This window comes from Brachyhypopomus gauderio, unplaced genomic scaffold (genome assembly GCF_052324685.1).
Source record: "Brachyhypopomus gauderio isolate BG-103 unplaced genomic scaffold, BGAUD_0.2 sc88, whole genome shotgun sequence".
Lineage (NCBI taxonomy): Eukaryota > Metazoa > Chordata > Actinopteri > Gymnotiformes > Hypopomidae > Brachyhypopomus > Brachyhypopomus gauderio.
The window spans coordinates 506,594-530,942 of NW_027506909.1; the positions used below are offsets into that span (position 1 = coordinate 506,594).

General features: G+C 43.3%; 1 protein-coding gene across 9 annotated transcripts in view; it reads right to left on the bottom strand.

Annotated features, from left to right (window-relative positions):
* Positions 1 to 24,349, bottom strand: part of rap1gapa (RAP1 GTPase activating protein a) — an 86,092-nt gene that overhangs the window by 14,639 nt on the left and 47,104 nt on the right. For 7 of the 9 annotated variants that reach the window (XM_076991938.1, XM_076991941.1, XM_076991936.1 and 4 more), the window contains 12 exons: positions 16,009 to 16,103; positions 9,553 to 9,588; positions 8,163 to 8,210; positions 7,570 to 7,608; positions 7,297 to 7,482; positions 6,615 to 6,718; positions 5,947 to 6,025; positions 5,652 to 5,705; positions 5,290 to 5,373; positions 4,113 to 4,213; positions 3,747 to 3,876; positions 258 to 413 (listed from right to left, as the gene is read on the bottom strand). In XM_076991938.1, coding sequence (XP_076848053.1) covers positions 258 to 413; positions 3,747 to 3,876; positions 4,113 to 4,213; positions 5,290 to 5,373; positions 5,652 to 5,705; positions 5,947 to 6,025; positions 6,615 to 6,718; positions 7,297 to 7,482; positions 7,570 to 7,608; positions 8,163 to 8,210; positions 9,553 to 9,588; positions 16,009 to 16,095 — 1,104 coding nt within the window. In that variant the 5' untranslated portion in view covers positions 16,096 to 16,103. Of the gene's footprint in view, positions 1 to 257; positions 414 to 3,746; positions 3,877 to 4,112; positions 4,214 to 5,289; positions 5,374 to 5,651; positions 5,706 to 5,946; positions 6,026 to 6,614; positions 6,719 to 7,296; positions 7,483 to 7,569; positions 7,609 to 8,162; positions 8,211 to 9,552; positions 9,589 to 11,170; positions 11,440 to 16,008; positions 16,104 to 24,349 lie in introns of those variants that run through there. The other 2 variants (XM_076991939.1, XM_076991937.1) reach the window with 2 other exon arrangements.

The following is a 24,349-nucleotide window of genomic DNA, read 5'->3' on the forward strand; positions in this document are numbered from 1 at the left end:
TTTAAGCCACATATTCAACAAATGGTTAAAGTTGAAAACAAGTTGTTTTTTATTATAGGAATAAGTCCTGTTTTTCTTTTGAGGCTAGAATAATACTTGTTGCTGCTACTTTTATGTCTGTGTTGAATTATGGACATCGCAGAAATGTCAGTATCAAAAAGTTCAAAGCTGAACTGCACGGACCAGTAAGGAGCCACTCAAGAAGCACCAAGCCTACAGAAGCCTCATGTTGAAGTAGCTGTGTCTGGATACGGTACCTTGTACAGAACATTGTCAGAACAGGCATTCTCCACTTGTACCACAATGTAGGCGTGGAGAAAGTTGGATGCAATCATGTCCGGCACAAAGGGAGTGTTCTCTTCTTGGAACACAATGGCTACAATGTCATTTCCTATATGTCTCTTTCTCTGTAGCTGGAACAGAGGAGACACGGACAGACAGATACGGAGAAGTAGAAAGGGACAATCAGTAAGTAAAAGCCATAAACGTCAGTTATTATCTATTTTTTACCCCTTCTGGCTATGATTGTCATGTTTTCTTTCATATAATTCGCAGACAAATCATAGTGTCCCTTTGGTTTTTCTAATACTCGCTTGAATTAAGTCACAAAACAGTTGTTCACGTTTTCAATTAAACGGATGCACTTTTGGAAAGCTATTACTAAGCTAACAATGTTGAAAAATACATTACATTCAGTTTCTGGTTAATCACATTTCAGATTAGAGGAAACAAATGTTTCCATGCTGCAAAATGAGCTAAAGCTAACAAATGAAAGGATAATCCTGTTGGCTAAACCTGCTTCTCATTCAAACCAATGGACAATCATGTGGGAAAGCATTTTACATTGTACCATCTAGGCCACCGTAGCTAGGCTCAGCTTCAGTGGAAGAGGCACATAGTGCAGCAGTGCAGAGTGATCTCCATTAAACTGCAGCCCTCCCAAACACTAATGGACACATTCATTGGTTCCAGCAGGCATAATCGAGGTGCACACAGTTGACTTCAACATATAGGAGCATATGTGCTTGGGCACAATGTTCAATCAACAAAGACTTGTTTTTTGTTCATTAGTCTCCTTCGTGGTGATAATACGGGCCTGGTCCAGTGTGACATGCTGCTGACATGACAGAGAGGAAAAGGGATAAAGAGTGTGTGACTGTGTGTGTGTGTTTGTGTGTGTGTGTGTGTGTGTGTGTGTGTGTGTGTGTGTGTGTGTGTGTGTGTGTGTGTGTGTGTGTGTGTGTTCATATACTGTATATAGTGTTCAAGAGAATCAAATCAAAATTGCATTTATATAGTAAACAAAGTCAATATCATTCCTGCATTAAGTTCGAACTAAGATATATTAAGACAGAACACAAATGCATTAAGCAAAAAAATGTACACATTGAAAGATTAAGTGACATTAAATCAGACCAGCATTAATCATAACGAGAAGCCTTTTCAGAATCAGTGCCTTTGAGGCTGCTCACAGAGTGAGGTGATCCTGGCCACTAGAAGCATCTCAGAAGTAAAAGCTACCTCACAGAATGTTATTACATAAAGCTACCTCACAGAGTGTTATTACATAAAGCTACATCACAGAATGTTATTAAATAAAGCTACATCACAGAATGTTATTACAGTACATGAAGCTACCTCACAGAACGTTATTACATAAAGCTACCTCATAGAATGTTTACATAAAACTACCTCATAGAAAGCTATTACATTAAGCTACCTCACAAAATGATATTAGCCTACATGAAGCTACCTCACAGAACATTTTTACATGAAGCTACCTCACAGAACGTTATTACATATAGCTACCTCACAGAATTTTATTACATAAAACTACCTCACAGAAAGCTATTACATGAAGCTACCTCACAAAATGTTATTACATGAAGCTTCCTCACAGAACATTATTACATGAAGCTTCCTCACAGCATGTTATTACATGAAGCTACCTCACAGAATATTATTACATAAAGCTACCTCACAGAATGTTATTATTAGGGGTGGGCATAGATAAATTTTTTAAATCTAGATTAATCTCACTGAAATCTTGAAATTAATCTAGATTAAAATGGCTCATTCAGAATATACCGTGCTACCCAAGTAATGACTAAAAGTCAGTCTTTGAGATAGTGTTTCTTAATACAGAGGGTGCATTAGACCAGGGGCTCATCTCCTGTTTCCAAAATGCATCAATGACTGCTTGAGGAAGCTTTTCTACTTTGATACTTGAAGAAAAAAAAACATGCTCAATAAAATGTAGGCTACTCGTGTTCAACGGTTTATTATTAGTACCGTATGCCTACATACTTTAAGAGGGCATATTCAGTCAAACAGGAATTTGGAAGCCTACATACTGTACATTAAAAAAGGGTTTGATAACATGTTTATTCAGCTAAACATGAGATTTGAAATGTGAGCCAACATTTAGTACAAGGGCTCGATAACTTGTTTTCGATGGCGGTGACTCTTCCCCTGGGCTGCATCAGTGCTTGACCCAGCGTCAGCAGCATTAGCAAACGGGTGCTTTGTGTTTAAATGGTACTTCAGACTGGTAGAACTCCTACAATAAACTAATTCCACAATTAACTAATTGTCAATGTCTCCATTAGGAAGCTTCCTAAAAATGAATTTTCCATGAAGCAAACCTGGCGACTTCGTGGCTGCATCCATGTAAACACACGTGCGATTTGTAATTCACAGGTTTGAAAACTCGTTCTCGCCCCTACTGTGCAATTTGGTTAGGAATACCGCCGAGCTAAACTATCAAGGTTTGACTCGGTTCCCAACCCAACTTTAAGAATAGATTAATGGCGATATTTTTTATATCACCCGATAAGAGTATCACATTATCGAACGCCGTTAACACAGATAACGGCCCACCACTATTTATTATATAAGGCAACCTCACAGAACGTTATTAAATGAAGCTTCCTTGCAGAACTTTATTACATGAAGTGATGATAAACATCTTTATGTAAACATCATTCATTAAGTGTATTAAAAGTTTGTTAACAGGAAAATCCGATATATATATATTACCTGAACTGCAATACTAATAAATCCCAACTATTTCTTAAATTGTCTTAGTGATTGGAGATCAGTATCAACTAGTGTAATTGTACAATTTTGGTATATTTCATTTTAAAAAATAATAGAAAGAAACATGGGTTTATCTTTGTCCTGCCTTTACGATAAATCTCTGTGTTGACACTGATGTGTAACCCTCACAACCTCTCCAATCGCTCGCCGTCACTTTGTTCACTTGCTCACCTGTACTGTTGAACCCATACCGCAATACTGACGTCAATTCATCAGAAATACTGAACCGCTAAATTTGCTCTATTGACCAGTGAGGTCTTAGTCTGCGCACATTAGCAGACGGGCGGCCGTGCCTATGACAGCTGTGACGAGAGAGAGGGAGTTTGTTTGGCGCTTGAAGATGTGGAGCAGGAAGAAGGTCACTCTGTTCGTGGTGCCAAACCAGACGGCCCTGCGGGAGCAGGAGGCAGGGCAGGGCGTCTGGCCGCGGGGCCCGTGGCCCACGTCTGTCTCGTCTGCCTGCTCAGGCTGACAGACTAACCCTCAGCTTATATGAAAATGGTGCAAAACAGAGCATCACTGCCAAGTGGTTTCAATTAAAATGTTTCTCCAGCCAACAGAGTGTTAGACAGACAGTGCAGACTGCTAATTGAGAAGCGTTCTGCAGTGCGGAGGCTCTCAAGAAGGGACTGGAAGGAGTAATGTACCTGCTGTGTGTCTCCCTCTGTGTAGGGGAGCTTCGTGGACACGTGAAACATCACTTCCTTGTTGTGGAAGTTGTGGTAGACGGACTCTGTGCCCGTCTGTCCGTGTGTCACATCCAAACCGCCTCGAAACCTGGAGCAGATGTGATGAGAACAGCCAATGTGACTCTTACAGTTTAATCCGCTTTGCTGTTGGGGTCAACAGGCAGAAAAGATTTCATTGGCATGACACAAGCAGGTTGGCATTGTGGATCAGAGGGGTTGATCGAAATTTGAACTACATCCTTCTGTGGTATTTAACACAAATGAAAGCCCTCTAAAACGAGAGAGGGGAGGGCTAACGAACAGCCGTGGTGTTTGGCTTCTTACCCTTTGAAGTCATGGAGTTCAACCTTGTGTCCCAGAAACTCTAAAAACTCCACTAAGGCAGGGCTCTCCGCGTTATTCCCAAACACCTCCTCCTCTGAGGTCTACGCGGATATAAATGCAGCAAATAAATATTTATGAAACAATATTTGTGTTCAAGTGTCCTTTGGCTATGAACACGACTTCACAGGAGACTTCACAGGAAGTCAGTGTGACACACAGAATGATTCGTGCTTTGTATGAACCAGTGAACAAATATAGACGTGTTTACGCTTTTGAGATGGGTCATTACAATGACAAGAGAATATAATGACATGGCTTTTGTTAGAGAGCACGAAATCAGAATGGCAATAAATGCTAAATGCAATGAGCCCTTTCAAAGCGCATCAACAAACAACTTGAAAATACAAAAAAAAAAAACATGCTTACTCACAATATTAGCAAATCTACAAGGCTGATTCATTATGATTCGCAGTGGGCCAATTAGCCTAATTACATTTCTAACATTGCTAATTGCTTTCCTGGATAAACATAGTGTCTCATTCAGTGAGGCCGGGGGACGTGTGTGTGGAGGGCTGTGGGTGTAGTTAGAAAGGGCCTTTGTAGGTCATGCTAAGATGTGGATCTCCAGACCAGTGGCAGTGCCAGCTGGTTTTGGTGTGTGCTGACTAGTGGGCGTGCGAGGGTGGAGCTTAGAGGGCGTGAGAGGGTGGAGCTTTCTCAGGGCCTGCCTCCTCACGAGTGTGACCCCCCCGTGGTAAGGTTGCTAACACAGGGACTGAGAGAGACCCCCCCCCCCCCACACACACCGCTCATCTCGCCTACCACCTTAAAGGTCAAGGAGATGGACCGGTGCCTTCAAGCCCCTACCAAGCTTCTCTATGAACAATGGCTTTATCATTTTAATAAGAGGTGAGCAGAAGGGACGTACGTGGTTGTGCTATTTGTGGCTTGTTCACGCAAAAGGAAGCGTTACATGAAGAGGACTTGTCAGCGTGGAGTGTGTTTCTGCATTTTAAAAGCCTGTTTGCCAGTGGAAGGCACCTGGGTGGTATTTGAATGATGGCTTTGTTTGAACACAGACTAAAGGACTTAAAATAGACTACAAGCGAGTGTGTAATACAGAGTCAGTTCCTTTGTGCGGGACGCCGGGAGCGTACAGACCCCTCGTGGTACACACCTGTCCAAACGTCTGATAAATCACTCCAAACTTGAACTTGTTGTTGATGACATGTTCATCAAAAGTGACAATGAGCCTCGAAGCCTGCAGCACAAACCAGAAAGAGCCTCCGATTCAGGCATGGAAGTGTAAGCGTGACATCACGGGGCAACGAGGGAGAGACAGCCCCCCCCCCCCCCCCCCCCACAACCCTCCCCCACCACCTGGCAACCCCGACAGCGTGGCTTTATTAAGAAAGACAATTTACCACCCAGGCCTGGGCTGTCATTTCTCGAATTATGAGCGTCATTTAACCGTAGTGGGACGAAGCAAGCAGAGCCAGTGATTGAAGGGCTCGACGCTTGTGGTGAGGAGCCGCGTACCTTTGGGTAAAGCACAGGGAAGAAACGGTCCACGTTCACCTCCTCACACACCAGCTGGGAATAAGAAAGGAGAACAAACGCTGATTGATTTTTCGCTTTTGTTCGCTTTTGTTTGCAGCTGGAGTGAATTCCGTGCTTGAGGCTCTTTTGTCAGGGGCAGGAGGGACGGCCCCCGCTGGGACCGAACACATCAGTCTTGTCATTCAGAGTGAATCATGATAAATTACAATGGCAGGGTGGCAAAAAAGAAATTTGGCGAGCTGCCCGTGACCCCAGTGTCATGCTGCATTCTCACCTTGGCCATCTGGACGATGTTGGGGAATTCGGTCAGACAAGATATCGGGATCACGTCGTGATACGTTTTCAATTTGGTCCTGGGAAATGGAAGAGCGATTTGTTAACTCAAGACAGAAACTGCAGAAAGAGCAGCAGGTCTTTCAGGCATTTTCTTCCTGACGTTGCTGACAAACGCTTAAACTTTCATGGAAGTGAAATATTAGGTATCATAACTGCTGATATTATAGAGTTGCAATGGTCATGTGGTTATATTAGGTGTCAGTGTGGTTGTTGTAACTATGTCACATGGATAAGATGGCAGCAGTGTCCTGCAGTGGTCTGTCCACCCACACGCTGGCCTATATTGTCCATCTGGTGTCTGAGACGCTGGTGCCATGGACATGTTGCCCATGTAATCTCACGGGAAAAGCATGCGATGGAGGGGGGGAGATTACTGTCCCCGGATAATGACTCATGGCTTTCAGAGAACAGACAGTGCTGGTGTCCAGCCTGATCTCCACTTCAAATGTAAATGCTTCCCAAGCCGAGCCAGTACGGGCGAAGAACATTTGTCAAAGTCATAGCTGTCGCTGCCCTGCTACTGCTACAGAACGGGGCAGCCGTGGAGGTCCAGGATTTGAAGAGACGGGGCTGGGGGAAAAGTGAGGAGGGGTATTGGGGGGTTACCTGAGCATGAGCCGGAGGTGCTCCTGCTGACCGATCACTTCGTATTTCACAGAGAACACCAGGTGTCCCAAAGCGCCGTCCACCGAGTAGTAATTAAAATGCTCCTAATGACAGAGCAGAAGGCAGTGGTGAGAAAGCACGTTCGTCCTTGGAGACACACGCCCACAGCTTTCAAGACTCGTGAGCTCTCGCACACTCGCACAGGTCCGCCCGGCACAGACGCACGTTCTCCCACAAAAGCTCGCTGCTTCCACTCATCATACTGCTCCTCGTGCATTATGGAGATTTTATTCAATTTCATAGCATTAAGCGAATCTAAAAGCAAACTTAAGTAATTTATTCGAAAAGCAAATGTAGTACGTCTTCATTAGAATCATGTTGTGAAGCATGTGTTGTTCGGTACCATATGTTCACTTTCTCGTGCGAGAAGTGAAAGTTGTGGATATCTACACAGCAAAGGGTCAGGCATGAACCTTCTCGTCTTTTCTTAGTATAATGGATTTTCCCTTCCCTTTAAGAGGTCTTCTTACCTTTCCAAATGCAAATATCCCTGCATAAATGCAAAATACATGCAACTGAAAAAGTAAACAGATATAAAAGCTCCCCACAGCGGGGATGTCCTGGGTGTGCTGTCAGCCTGTTTGCTGGACCTCTGCAGGGTTCCTGCAGCGTAGGAACTCACCTTGCCCAGGAACTGTTTCCTGTAGATCTTGGCGGTGGTGTTGCACTCCAGCTTCAGGCGGGTGGTGGGGGAGGGGAGCAGCGTGGGCTCGGTACCGTTGTTCAGGTCGTGATTCGTGCCTTCGATCCAGTAACCGCCGAACTGGGGCAGCAGAATGAGGGGGAAGGGGCTCGTCCTGCCCAACACCTGATGCAGCGAGCAAAGTCATGTGACTCCAGACAAATGGCATTTAAGATGGTAAGAGATAGAGGTTGGTGAGGAGCCTTGTCCTACCTCATGGACACTGGGGTAGGGAATATAGTCTTCCTCAGTCTATGAATACACAATCAACACAAATCATTTCTTGTATTTTTCTCTCGTGATACTTAAAAGCTTTGTGTTCTAGCTGGAAAAAAAAAACAGATAATACCTAATCCTGGGAGGAAATAAGTATTGACGTGCATGATTCTTAATTGTAAATCTTTCAAATCAGACTCAGAAGAGGTTGTGTCAAGCTACGCGTGTGCTGCACTGGCCTGTATGTGATTCACTCTCAGCTCTTCCAATAAAACACTCCACTGCCCAAACAATTCACTCCTCACACTGACTCATTACAGCATAAAGGGCTCCAGAACTGTGAGTATTACTCAATGACAATCCATCTCATTTGACCGCAGTGCTTTTTAGCTGGTGTCTGGGACAAGGCTTTGCTGTCTTTCAGTGCTGTGCTTATCAGCAGCAGGGATACCTGACCCTCCCATCTGAAGAGATCTGCGGTTCTGAGACAAAGGGAGTGTGTGTGTGTGTGTGTGTGTGTGTGTGTGTGTGTGTGTGTGTGTGTGTGTGTTAGGCGTGCGGGCGCAAGACGTCGGGGGAGGTGATTGTACCTTGAGAGGGGGAGGGGGGGCACAGCGCTGCTCCTCCATTCTGTTTCCCTGAAGGACACAGATAAAGCAAACGCAACAGGTCCGTCAGCATGGTCAACCAACCACGCCACGTATAAGGAAAAAATGTTTGGGCGCTTTACATTAGGAAAACAATAATATATCAGAAATCTGACTGCTTTCAAAACAATGATACTCAGAAACAACAGTTATTAATTGCTTGAAAGGTTCAACTACATGTTATTGAGGTTCTTTACCATGTAGTTAGATGAAATGTAAGTAGATCATTAGATACATATCCTGTTATTCAAGGATCACATTAGAAGACAGGTGCAGCAGCTGAACTCACAGAAAAACAGTCTAAACATGTAATTACTGGAAGGAACGAATTCATAGAATGAGAGAGTGAACCACCATCCAAAGAGGAGGAATCTGATGATGACCACCTTGTGGAAAAAATCACACAGTTAAATGGACACAAAATACAGAAGGTCCTCAGTACCAATAAGCACGTAATGTAAGTAATGCTACATATTAATCAACACAATTATTACACTGGATCTGTGAGTCAGTAGAGAGAGAGGAAATAATGTCAGCAAGTATAGAGAAGATTTTATAGAGAAGAGTTTTCAGTTCCATCCAACCACACTGCCAAACACAGTGTGTATCAGATTAAATAAACCGTTAAGGGCAAAAAAACAAAGTGTGACTGGACACTTTATGTCACTTCCATAGCCGGCAGCCTTGCAGAGGCCTGTGAGGTTTAAGAGAGGCCCTCCAGGTGTGCTATATGGGTTAGTGTGAGCTCTGGTGTTAGTGGCAGTTATGACTGTGTTTGAAACCGTGCTGGAACTCTATCTAGAGAATTTCTGACCTTTCTGACAATTCTGTGCAGCTCTGAATCTTCCTCATCATGTGTTAACTGCTTTGTCCTGTCATAGTGTGATGTCTGTGACATATAACCTGCCATTTGTCTCAGATTGTAGATTTTAAAATAATTAGTTCTGTTGTAGATATTCCAGCTACGGTCATTACAGTCATTACAGAAGATAACAGACTTTGCTTTTCTCTAGGGGTGACACCAGTTTGTTACAGATGAAAGATGACAGTCATTAATCAAGACTGAACCTGCTTTAATTTACATTTCTGTTACCCAGGAATTTTGTTACTATGGTTACAACTAATCCTGAAAGTATTATTCATTTGAAACTGCAGGACAAAATGATGACAAAGTATTCGTGTTATCTACTACATTTGACCTTCCCAAAAAAGTGAAAAACAAATAAACGAGACCCGCCAACCAATGCTGAGAAGAGGTTTCGGGGTTAGCTAAAGTCGTCTAAACTCAGGAATGCAAGAGGAAGATCAGAGTAAAATCAAAGAAATACATTACCTGCATCCTTTCAATCATTGCAAATAAATCAGTAGTCTGAAAAAAGGGGAGAGATAATGGAATGAGTGATGTGACTCGTGATTCCCACTGAGATGTGAGAAATGAAAACTGGTTTTCCCACTGAGATGTGAGAAATGAAAACTGGTTTTCCCACTGAGATGTTGGCAACTGTGGTAGCTTTAATTTCCCCTTATACTTTCATAGAGATCTTAAATCACTGGTGTTACGAACATCACCCCACTGCACAACATGGCAATGTGTTGTTAAGTCAGACATTTATAGTGTTTCAGTGTGAAACTCCTAACTTAGTGGCTTGGGGGGGGGGGGGGGGGTATTCTCTCCTTATCCCATATTATAAGGAGAATTGTTCCCATAAGCTCCTTAAACTAAACCTTCCATATCTTCCCATATCACACTCACTGGATGTCTTTGCCATTACGTATGTCACAATTGAACACACGGCTCTCAGTTTCCTCTGTGTTCCCTTACAAACACAGCTAAACTCGTCTTCTCCCTCAAGACAAGGAACACATTTACATATATACTGTTATCTGCGGACGGCTGACACCGTATCTGTGCATTTCACATTACTGCCAGAGTGAACCTCCCTTTACCACCATACATAATTCACACAGCAGAGTTCAGTCCTGAATCTGGGGGAGACCCAAAGATAACAAGAGAGCAGGAGCACCAATCTTGTGTGTGCAGAACGAGGTCGGGATGAATTTCTTCTTGCAGGCCTGAGCAAACAGGCTGTGTGCTGCACCGCTTTGTTTGAGTACATTATGCTAGCCCTCCGCCATATGTAAACAAACCCTATTACTGCCTTGAAAACAAACATCAGAGAAATTTAGCCATGCTGGGCAAAATACCAAAATGACGAGCTCACTAGTAGGGGGAGAAAGAGAGAAAGAGAAGTCTGTGGTGTGTGTATGTGTGTGTGTGTAAGTTTGCATATATCTGAAGCCGATGACCCATTTACTGTGCTCCATGGCACGGCTTTCGCACACCTCTCGGTTGTCGAAACAAACAAAACAAACTGCAACAGCAAACACTGCAACAGCAGAACTTTTTTAACAAAACATAATGTGCTTGAAAAAAACCCATGGGCATCAGCTCACAGGACCCTCCTTCAGTAAACACTGCCGGACCAATATACACTCATTTATTTCAAACCACTCCAAGTGAACCCAGTGGATATAGCCCAGTCATTACCCCACCTAAAACTACAAAGACTGAAAGATATAGCTAAATGCATTAGTTGGAAGGAATCAATGACATTTCAATATATACAGTAACATCTGGCCAGCACATACTGTACAACACTACAACACTGGTGCTTTTAAACCAGTACACAAAAGAAACAAAAACACATTCAATCCAAAGCTGCCATTGTGTTGTAAAATGAATTTTCATGAGTATAACTGATTTCCAGTAATTAGGAATAGGTCTTTGTTTGCAAAGATCGCTGGTCATTGTTTGCAGTGATCAGACAGACCGGGTAAAGAGATGGGAAACTTTGCCATGTGTACTTAGATGCACAGAAGCAAGTCTTATCCCATATATACTATAATTTCTGCTGTATATGCCTTCTGATACACCTTATATGTTTACTTACAGTCCCAGGCTTTTTCCAGTGTCCTACTGTCACGTGGAGCGGATAAACGTGCCGACTTTTAGTGGCCATTCTTAAGGCAATTCTTAAGTCTATTGACCAAAAATAGAGAAATCCAGTTGCTTCCAGTCCAGTTTAGTTTTTGCTGCTGTCCAGAAAGGTTTTTAAGAACCACTGAGGGCACTTTCTTCTTTCCTGAAGAGTGTGAAGAAAAGTCCAGTCTGGAATGGTGTGGAGTATCCCATCACAGCAGAGGGGGGGAGCCAGTGATGGTCCGCACCTCCAGTACAGCACGCTTAAGTCTCTGTGTGTGTGTCTGAGGTGTGTGTCTGAAACCTGCGCTCTGGGTATGTGTGTTTGTTTGCACAAGCATGCAGTCGTCCGCCGTCTGTGCTGCAGACGGCTGGTATCTCAATGTTTTCCTGGGAATTGGCAAGGAAGGGCTTGCACTCCCCTCTCATGGTTAGACCTCGCCTGCCCCACTGTGTTCTCTCTCTGTCTCTCTCTCTAGTGGAGATGGAGAGGTGGAGCTGAGGCTCAGGTTATGCTATCTTCTCTGAGCCCAAGCAGAACCCACCACATCTGTACAGAGGGCACACACACTCGTCCGCATGTTCACCACACCACCGGCCGCCTTACACAGATGTGAGATCCCTCCCGGGAGTCAGCTAGGGGATGCTGGCTCCTAATTAGAGGTATTAACGAGGTATTAGCCTCCATGCTAATGAGTTCAGAAATGAGTTAATTTACTGTCAAGGTGTCACGCAAGAGTTCAGTTGAGAGTCTCTCTTCAGTCTGAATGCAAATAACTGAATAGAACTGAAAAGCGAATACCACCACAGAACGTCAAAACAGACAAAACAGAACAAAACGAAGCCACCTGCTCACTCAACCTTAGCTTGGGAGTGACACCCCCCCACAGCTGGACACTTGCATCATGTGACTTCTTTTCTTTTTTTTAAAGACCTTGACAGACACAATGTTGATGGCCAGCATGGCACATCCGGTATTGTGGAAACAAGGAACTGCAATTAACTCGTAAAAGGATGTTAGTGGGAGTATATCCTGCACCACAGATACGGTCAGCGCTACACAGACACACGTTACTGCACTGTCCAAACACAAAAGGCTCAGATCCGCTCAATATCAGCCCCAAGGCTGCCACATCGCTGCCATCTAACCCTTATCTGATAACCTAAATAGATCCTCGCACACATCCTGCTGCTCAACCTGCAAACTATTGTTAATGTTGGGTAAGAAATCCTGTAGTGAGTAATGCAATAAAGTGAGAAGGGAACATAAGCTAAATGTGTATGCTTGAAATGTGCAGTTACAATCATAATGCCTGGATCAGTAAGTTTACAAGCCTATCCATCCATCCATTATCTGAACCACTTAATCCCGCTAGTCGGGGTCACGGGGGGGCTGGAGCCAATCCCAGCATCTACGGGCAAAGACAGGGTACACCATGGGCAGGTCGCCAGTCCACCGCATGGCCAACACACACGCAGGCACTCACACCTACGGGCAATTTAGAGTGATCAATCAACCTAACACGCATGTCTTTGGACTGTGGGAGGAAACCGGAGTACCCGGAGAACATGCAAACTCCACACAGAGCAGCCCAGACCGAGAATCGAACCCAGACCGCCTTGCTGTGAGGCGACAGTGCTAACCACCACACCACCATGCCGCCGTTTACAAGCCTAACAGATTGATAATGATTAAAGACGAACAGCCTGTGGAATACAGTGAATAAAGATTGCGATCCTGAGGACATTTGTAGACCAGTTAATTCCCCCTTCAGCTTCTCACTGAGAGAGACTCCAGCTTCAGCTTCTCACTGAAAGAGACTCCTCTACCCTTGAATGTGTAGATTATATCCAATGTGGGGAAAAACCCAAAGCTGACCAAAGCACTCCAAACTCACAGCCTCAAAGTCTGGGAGGAGACTGCATCCAGTGTCTAGTCCAAAGCAAATTTACTCAGACACTGAAATAAGCAAAAACTGCATTGCTCTGGGCTACAGTGTCTACACGTGCTAGTGCTGTAATACATCACAGGTATAATACATTATAGAAAGATCTTGGATGATAATATCTATGCTCTGATTTCTAGCTTGTTTTCTGAAATATTTCCTGAAAACCATATGGCCTCAATATCTGATTACTGCCATACTCAATGGTGCAGTCATAGCGCAGCTATAAGTAGAGACACGCCGTCAGTAGTATAAATCAATGGAACAGGATGACCGAGAATGATAATACTCATAATGAACATGGCTGTCACTTCTCAACTACATTCAAAGGTCATGCCCAGAAACCGCTGGGATAAAACGGTACCGTCCAGGACCAGAACCCACGAGCCATGTACTCCCTTCCTAATGCACTTCATCACAAGTTCCAGATGTCCTCCAAAGTTCCACATCCTGCTGTGTTCTGGACAGCATTTTTAAGCAGCTAAAGTGCACATCACCTTGATGGATCTGAAGCTTCTATGAGCTTAAATCTGACTGCACCATCAAGTTCCTTGACAAATTAGGTTTCCGCAGGCCTGGGTGTATAGGTGTAAAACCTCAATTTGGTCAAGAAAAATGTTTCAGTATAAATAGATCAAGCACTCAATTTCATTGGCAGCATATGTGGGAGACCATAAAATATCCCACCTGACTGATCTGTTCGTCGTTACACATGCTCGATGGTGGTTTAAAGGTCACGGTGCTTCAAGGTTTGCCTTAATATTAAGGAGAATTGATGCACACCATAGAAGATGAATATTGTAAGTGAAGTTAAAGAACATTTGCGGGAAAATAAATTGTGACAGTCTAATATCAAACTGAACTGATGTCAGAGTTTTCATTTTTGCAATGACTGCTTTTCTGAACACATTTTTTCATCCAAAGTTTGATTCTTTCAGTAGAGATCAAAATGTGTGTGAGACTAACGTATGAAATGCATCGAGAGACCTGAGACTCACACGCAGAGAACCATTAATTAAGAACTGACCTGATTTCATGGTGGAGATTATGCCAGTCGTATCCCTGTACACTCCAGTAAGTTCATCAGTGCTCTCAACCCCCCCCAACTCTCTCTCCATCTCTCATCTGTGGCAACTGCAAGATCAGGACTAATTAAATCAGCATTAGCAGACGGTGATAATAGAGGGCTGTGCTTTTAGTATGATCTCTGCCTACCGCATCCAGAGTGTCTGCTGTGAAGGCCTAAGGGCTGAATCAGGGTGCAAAATGAGGCCAAACTCCACTTCACCTGCAGCTGCAGACATGCCCGGCGGGCACTGTGCCCACATGTCACTCTCACAGCTTCACGCCTTTAATTAAAGTGTCTACAGGCTGTTCTCGCTACTTGTGTTTCTTGTATAGGGGGTTTGCACCCCCCCCCCCCCCCCCCCCCCCCCCCACACACACACACACACACACACACACACTGCTGTCAGCGGCCGGCCCCTGCTGCGGAGTGCTGTGCCCTGCTACTGCACAGGGTTAATGATGATCCGTAGACCAGGCTGGCTGTCCGGAGCAGAGGCAGAGGAACAAGTGGAGCCTTCCTTCTGGGGGAGAGTTCTCAGGCAGGCCTGCCACATACGGGCATCATGGGAAGGATGAAAGCAGGCTTACACCAGGCATCCCAGCCCGAACTAGAACAACAGCAAGACACTCAAATCCGCTTCGGTAGGAGATATTTGGTTCTGTGGCTGTAGTGTCATTTGCAGAGCTACAAAAGAAAAGCTACAATCCTGCTCGGCAGGAACCATGACACCCAGTACCGCCGTCTAAATTCTACAAGACAGCTGATTTAGAGCTGTCTAAAGCCCCCAAAAATCTAATTATACAAAGTCTTGACACCTTTCTCTTTCTCTCTCCACATGCCGTTATTCAGATTAGCTCTAGTGTAAGCACTGTTGCTTGCTGAAAACCTATTACAGCTCCTTCACATCCCACACATTCGCTCATTATCGTTTCCAGACTCCGAGGCTTCCTCTGTGTATGAGGTTTATCTCTGAGACCAACGCATAGATATCACACTCTCATATTATCACAATATCAGTCTTACACTGCTACCCAGATCCCCTACAGCTTTAACTATCAAACATATGCAGGAAGCTCATGTTGCTAGGCTTTGAGGCGAGATTTGAACTGAGGGTTTGTATTTTGATGATAAATGTTGCCAGAGATTCATAATTGTTTTCAGTGATGAAAGGTTATATTAAAGTTATAATTGAATACAGATAACATTAAATGAAACATGTTCAAACCCCATTTGTACCTCAGTGAACAGATGAGCATTGAGAAACAGACACAGATGAGAAATTGAACAAATGTGTCACTGCACAGATTTTCTTTTTACAATGTTAGACATTGTTCCAACCTATAAGACAGATACAGTATCTTATCTGGTATTGCCTCATTTGAACACACACACACACATCTCACAGTAAGGTGCAACATAATCCCCAGAAATGGGATATCTGTTTTATACGAGAGCGGAATCTCCCAAGCTCCAGTGTCATTGACCAGCAGGTAATAGGTCTTATTTCCATTATCCTGACAAGTCTTCATTTGTTTATGGAAAAGAAACATATTACAGGATCCGACCAAGTCTTATGTTTCTTAATTAAAATCATTTGGCATTTAATTAAATCAGTCCTTTTTAATTGCATGGTGTATCAATCGTTCATATATATAAGAACCCACCAGACAAGCAAAAAAAGGTGAAGTCACCCTCGCCAGGTTTGCTGATGACATTGGCTTGATGGGAGTCAGAGAGGAGTGTTTAATGGAGGGGTGAGAGGCGGAGTCGTGGACATGGGAGGCGTGGCAGTACCTTGGAGAGGGAGGGGCCAGCGTGGGGCAGAGACGACTGGAACAACGAGGCCTCTAGAACGCTAGAGATGCGCGTCTCTCCCTCCATCCTGCTTCCTGTAGGCAGACAAGGAGATAGAGCTGTTCAGTACACACACTCACACACGCATGCGCACACACCACACACAGACACACACATACACACACACACACTCACACATACACACACGCACACACTCACACATACCACACACACACCACGCACACACACACACACACACACACACACACACATACACACACGCACACACACACACCACCACACACACACACACACACACACACACACCACACACGCACACACTCACACGCACACACACCACACACGCACACAGGTACACATGCAGAGAGTGTGAGGTCACGGGAGAGAAGGTGCTATCAATATGGCAGGGTGTGTGTGTGTGTGTGTGTGTTGAGGGGGGTTGACATTTGTATTAGTATGCACAGCTGTGTAGGAAGCCCCTCCCAACAGCACTTTGATTAGCAGGTTCCTGGTCTGGCTCCGCCCTTAGGTACGAGGGGGGAAGGAGGGGATAATACATGCTAGGAGGGAGTGAGTGATTCAATTGTATTCTTTTCTTTTTTGACTTTGGCTTTTTTTAAAATGCTGACTATAATTAGATTTACCATTATTGTGTTGACTGAGAGAAAAAAAGGATGTTTTCATCTACGCCCAGTGCAGGGCTGCTGGGGTCGAGGTGAAGTTTGACCTTTAGTGCTCCAATAAAACGGAACACTGGCACTGTGCTGTAGTAATATGATCCCATGGATACACAAAAACGGTCATAACCAGGCCGAGCAACTGGGCTGCTGGCCATGTTCGGATACATGCGTCTTCCAGTACGATAGTGAGAAAAAGCACTTCACACTTCGGGGCGTGCACAGAGGCATCCGGCTCCAGCTGCAACCCCATCCTGGAGTATAGACGTGCCTCAAATCTTGGCCCTCGGAAGAACACTTCTCCTGGCCATTAAAACGTATAACATAAATACACAACCATCCTGAGCCCCATGTTCGCTTTCCAAATCCAACCTCAACAGATGCAATTTGACACGCTGTCTTTGCGCAGAAGGCTCGAGATGTAGGGGGGCGTCAGGCCCGGTTTCAGACGTGCCCTCAGACGTCCTCACAGGAGCGGACCAGGGAGCGCTGGTTCTGGGGGGGCCAGGCTGCTCCACGCTGTCCTGCACAGACGCTCCGCAGCTGTGCTCCAGAGCGCTTATTGAGAACTCAGGACACGCCCCATTTGGGCCCAGTGTCCCAGTAGTTCCTCTTCCACTCCAGGATCTAATCCACTTCCTTGATTAGATCCTCTCTGTCCGGCTCCTCCCTAAAACATGCCAATCATCACGGAGTGATTCGGTGGCCATTCAACACATACGAGCCTTTCATCCTTGCAAATGTGTCAGCATGAAATTTATGGTGGAAATAGCAAGCGGAGTGCACTTGTGTTCGTTAACCTCTGAATACTCCCTACAAGCCATGAAGAGGAGTTCTAACACAGCAATAACATCATTCTCCCTCTCAAGGCCGGTCAGGCCAGTATGGGCCCAAGAGCCAACACTAACTGGAAAACATGAGCTCCAAAGGCGGCAATCGTCCTTGGGCCAGTAATACAGCATTCCCCATAATGCACTGGGCCATCAGCCCATACATCTGGCTTCCAAAATGGACTAACCCCTGTTTACTAACCTGTGACCTTCTCCTGTACTACTAACCACATTCACTAACTGTTACACCCCCGTCTAGGATGCTTATAAATGATAGAACATGCAGTGGAAGGTTGTTTCATCAGGAAATGACTGCCCAAAAGAACAAAAAACCATCAAACAAAAAAGATACAACTGCAAATAATAATAATAAGAGCATCACCCAAACCACACTGAAGGAATGATTTATAATACACGGGACTATATACAAGCTATGTACAAATACATACACTAGCCACCAAACCAAATAGGGCAAACCAGAGTCGTTATCAGAAACCAAACCTAATTGGTACACACAAATGTAATCACTAAACACACACACCAATCTCCTCTTGATATTGCTCTCTCTCTCTCTCATCGATCTCCTGCTCTCTCTGCCCCGTCCCTGCCGACTCCGTGCGGCCTTTAGCCGATGTTGGGTATGCGTCATGTCCTATCCACCAATCAATGGAGAATCCGGAGACGAAGGTGTGGTGAAGGAGCTAGGGACGAGAAGGCATGGCGGAATCCCGAAGACATCCCGAAGGGGTTCAGGGGCGAAGAAACGTGATGCAAGAGATATACTATACTAACCACTGGTCTTCACGTGTACTACTAACCACATTTACTAACCACTGGTCTTCACCTGTACTACTAACCACATTTATTAACCACTGGTCTTCACGTGTACTACTAACGACATTTATTAACCACTGGTCTTCACGTGTACTACTAACCACATTTATTAACTACTGGTCTTCACGTGTACTACTAACCACATTTATTAACCACTGGTCTTCACGTGTACTACTAACCACATTTATTAACCACTGGTCTTCACGTGTACTACTAACCACATTTATTAACTACTGGTCTTCACGTGTACTACTAACCACATTTATTAACCACTGGTCTTCACGTGTACTACTAACCACATTTATTAACTACTGGTCTTCACCTGTACTACTAACCACATTTATTAACCACTGGTCTTCACGTGTACTACTAACCACATTTATTAACCACTGGTCTTCACGTGTACTACTAACCACATTTACTAACTACTGGTCTTCACGTGTACTACTAACCACATTTATTAACCACTGGTCTTCACCTGTACTACTAACCACATTTACTAACTACTGGTCTTCACGTGTACTACTAACCACATTTATTAACCACTGGTCTTCACCTGTACTACTAACCACATTTATTAACTACTGGTCTTCACCTGTACTACTAACCACATTTATTAACCACTGGTCTTCACGTGTACTACTAACCACATTTATTAACCACTGGTCTTCACCTGTACTACTAACCCACATTTATTAACCACTGGTCTTCACGTGTACTACTAACCACATTTATTAACCACTGGTCTTCACGTGTACTACTAACCACATTTATTAACCACTGGTCTTCACGTGTACTACTAACCACATTTATTAACCACTGGTCTTCACGTGTACTACTAACCACATTTATTAACCACTGGTCTTCACGTGTACTACTAACCCACATTTACTAACCACTGGTCTTCACCTGTACTACTAACCACATTTATTAACTACTGGTCTTCACCTGTACTACTAACCACATTTATTAACCACTGGTCTTCACGTGTACTACTAACCACATTTATTAACCACTGGTCTTCACGTGTACTACTAACCACATTTACTAACTTACTGGTCTTCACGTGTACTACTAACCACATTTACTAACTACTGGTCTTCACGTGTACTACTAACCACATTTATTAACCACTGGTCTTCACGTGTACTACTAACCACATTTATTAACTACTGGTCTTCACGTGTACTACTAACCACATTTATTAACCACTGGTCTTCACCTGTACTACTAACCACATTTATTAACTACTGGTCTTCACGTGTACTACTAACCACATTTATTAACTACTGGTCTTCACGTGTACTACTAACCACATTTATTAACTACTGGTCTTCACCTGTACTACTAACCACATTTACTAACTACTGGTCTTCACGTGTACTACTAACCACATTTATTAACTACTGGTCTTCACGTGTACTACTAACCACATTTATTAACTACTGGTCTTCACGTGTACTACTAACCACATTTACTAACTACTGGTCTTCACGTGTACTACTAACCACATTTATTAACTACTGGTCTTCACGTGTACTACTAACCACATTTATTAACTACTGGTCTTCACCTGTACTACTAACCACATTTACTAACTACTGGTCTTCACGTGTACTACTAACCACATTTATTAACTACTGGTCTTCACGTGTACTACTAACCACATTTACTAACTACTGGTCTTCACGTGTACTACTAACCACATTTATTAACCACTGGTCTTCACGTGTACTACTAACCACATTTATTAACCACTGGTCTTCACGTGTACTACTAACCACATTTATTAACCACTGGTCTTCACCTGTACTACTAACCACATTTATTAACTACTGGTCTTCACGTGTACTACTAACCACATTTATTAACTACTGGTCTTCACGTGTACTACTAACCACATTTATTAACTACTGGTCTTCACCTGTACTACTAACCACATTTACTAACTACTGGTCTTCACGTGTACTACTAACCACATTTATTAACTACTGGTCTTCACGTGTACTACTAACCACATTTATTAACTACTGGTCTTCACGTGTACTACTAACCACATTTACTAACTACTGGTCTTCACGTGTACTACTAACCACATTTATTAACCACTGGTCTTCACGTGTACTACTAACCACATTTATTAACTACTGGTCTTCACGTGTACTACTAACCACATTTATTAACTACTGGTCTTCACGTGTACTACTAACCACATTTATTAACTACTGGTCTTCACCTGTACTACTAACCACATTTATTAACCACTGGTCTTCACATGTACTACTAACCACATTTATTAACTACTGGTCTTCACCTATACTACTAACCACATTTATTAACCACTGGTCTTCACCTGTACTACTAACCACATTTATTAACCACTGGTCTTCACATGTACTACTAACCACATTTATTAACCACTGGTCTTCACATGTACTACTAACCACATTTATTAACCACTGGTCTTCACGTGTACTACTAACCACATTTATTAACCACTGGTCTTCACGTGTACTACTAACCACATTTATTAACCACTGGTCTTCACGTGTACTACTAACCACATTTACTAACCACTGGTCTTCACCTGTACTACTAACCACATTTATTAACTACTGGTCTTCACCTGTACTACTAACCACATTTATTAACCACTGGTCTTCACGTGTACTACTAACCACATTTATTAACCACTGGTCTTCACGTGTACTACTAACCACATTTACTAACTACTGGTCTTCACGTGTACTACTAACCACATTTACTAACTACTGGTCTTCACCTGTACTACTAACCACATTTATTAACCACTGGTCTTCACGTGTACTACTAACCACATTTATTAACCACTGGTCTTCACGTGTACTACTAACCACATTTATTAACTACTGGTCTTCACGTGTACTACTAACCACATTTACTAACTACTGGTCTTCACGTGTACTACTAACCACATTTATTAACCACTGGTCTTCACGTGTACTACTAACCACATTTATTAACTACTGGTCTTCACGTGTACTACTAACCACATTTATTAACTACTGGTCTTCACGTGTACTACTAACCACATTTATTAACTACTGGTCTTCACCTGTACTACTAACCACATTTATTAACCACTGGTCTTCACATGTACTACTAACCACATTTATTAACTACTGGTCTTCACCTGTACTACTAACCACATTTATTAACCACTGGTCTTCACCTGTACTACTAACCACATTTATTAACCACTGGTCTTCACATGTACTACTAACCACATTTATTAACCACTGGTCTTCACATGTACTACTAACCACATTTATTAACCACTGGTCTTCACGTGTACTACTAACCACATTTATTAACCACTGGTCTTCACGTGTACTACTAACCACATTTATTAACCACTGGTCTTCACGTGTACTACTAACCACATTTACTAACCACTGGTCTTCACCTGTACTACTAACCACATTTATTAACTACTGGTCTTCACCTGTACTACTAACCACATTTATTAACCACTGGTCTTCACGTGTACTACTAACCACATTTATTAACCACTGGTCTTCACGTGTACTACTAACCACATTTACTAACTACTGGTCTTCACGTGTACTACTAACCACATTTACTAACTACTGGTCTTCACCTGTACTACTAACCACATTTATTAACCACTGGTCTTCACGTGTACTACTAACCACATTTATTAACCACTGGTCTTCACGTGTACTACTAACCACATTTACTAACTACTGGTCTTCACGTGTACTACTAACCACATTTATTAACCACTGGTCTTCACGTGTACTACTAACCACATTTATTAACTACTGGTCTTCACGTGTACTACTAACCACATTTATTAACTACTGGTCTTCACGTGTACTACTAACCACATTTATTAACTACTGGTCTTCACCTGTACTACTAACCACATTTATTAACCACTGGTCTTCACATGTACTACTAACCACATTTATTAACCACTGGTCTTCACGTGTACTACTAACCACATTTATTAACCACTGGTCTTCACGTGTACTACTAACCACATTTATTAACCACTGGTCTTCACGTGTACTACTAACCACATTTACTAACCACTGGTCTTCACCTGTACTACTAACCACATTTATTAACTACTGGTCTTCACCTGTACTACTAACCACATTTATTAATTTATAATAAATAAACATTTATTAGGGCAGTCATGGCCTGGTGGTTAGGGAACTGGTCTTGTGACCGGAGGGTCGTGGGTTCGATCCCCAGGCCTGATGCCATGACTGAGGTGCCCCTGAGCAAGGCCCTTAACCATCAATTGCTCACTTGTATAAAAAATTAGATAAAAATGTAAGTCGCTCTGGATAAGGGCGTCTGCCAAATGCCATAAATGTAAATGTAAATGTATTAACCACTGGTCTTCATGTGTACTACTAACCACATTTACTAACTACTGGTCTTCACGTGTACTACTAACCACATTTACTAACTACTGGTCTTCACGTGTACTACTAACCACATTTATTAACCACTGGTCTTCACGTGTACTACTAACCACATTTATTAATTACTGGTCTTCACGTGTACTACTAACCACATTTATTAACCACTGGTCTTCACCTGTACTACTAACCACATTTATTAACTACTGGTCTTCACGTGTACTACTAACCACATTTATTAACTACTGGTCTTCACGTGTACTACTAACCACATTTATTAACTACTGGTATTCACCTGTACTACTAACCACATTTACTAACTACTGGTCTTCACGTGTACTACTAACCACATTTATTAACTACTGGTCTTCACGTGTACTACTAATCACATTTATTAACTACTGGTCTTCACGTGTACTACTAACCACATTTACTAACTACTGGTCTTCACGTGTACTACTAACCACATTTATTAACCACTGGTCTTCACGTGTACTACTAACCACATTTATTAACTACTGGTCTTCACGTGTACTACTAACCACATTTATTAACTACTGGTCTTCACCTGTACTACTAACCACATTTATTAACTACTGGTCTTCACCTGTACTACTAACCACATTTACTAATGTAAATGTCACACCCTGCTGTACTGACCCAGAGCTGCACCCATTCGCTGAAGCCCTGCAGCCACACAGCAGCCTGCCATAGGAGGCAGGAAGGCGTTACTGTATCACACAGTCCAAAGACAATCGAATCAGCGCACAATGACATCAGCGGCTGCTCGCCCTACAGGTTGGGGCCTGCCTTCTCCCGTGCTTTACTGCTTTCAATAATGCACCTCCCGGTCTTTGGTGTTATCAGCACATTCATCTGGCATAAAATCTCATTATTCTTTTCGAAAGTCCCACATAAGGACTGAGGCTTGCAAACAGAGGCACTGAATGCATGACGTGGCCAAGCAAGCACGCGTGTCTCCATAGAGAATGGCGTGGACGACTGATGGCTTAGATGCCTGTGTGACAACGACCTGCACTGGATCAGTTACGGGCTAAGCAGGTTGTATTCATTAACACACACTTCGTGCCATTAAGAGAGTCAAACATGTTTTAAAGTGTATGAATTACATTGGGAGAATGAAAGCGGGGGATATTGGCCTTCACCCCTTCATTGCCTCCAAATGAATTCAGGAAAGGTACATATAATGACCACTCAGCACAGGAAACAGGTGATATTCAGTGTGAAATTCCCCTCGTGGTTTACATTTCAGCATCTGCCAATTAACTTAGACACACTCACACAGGAAATTCACCTAATATATTTAAATATACTAAATATATTTTAGTGCTATATTTAGTGCTAAATATATTTTATTTTTTAACATGCAGTATCAGGGTCATGGGTTCGATTCCCAGACAGGCCATGACTGAGGTGCCCTTGAGCAAGGCACCTAACCCCAACTGCTCCCCGGGCGCCGGGCTAGGGCTGCCCACCGCTCTGGGTACGTTTGATCCACAGCCCCCTAGTAATCACTAGTGTG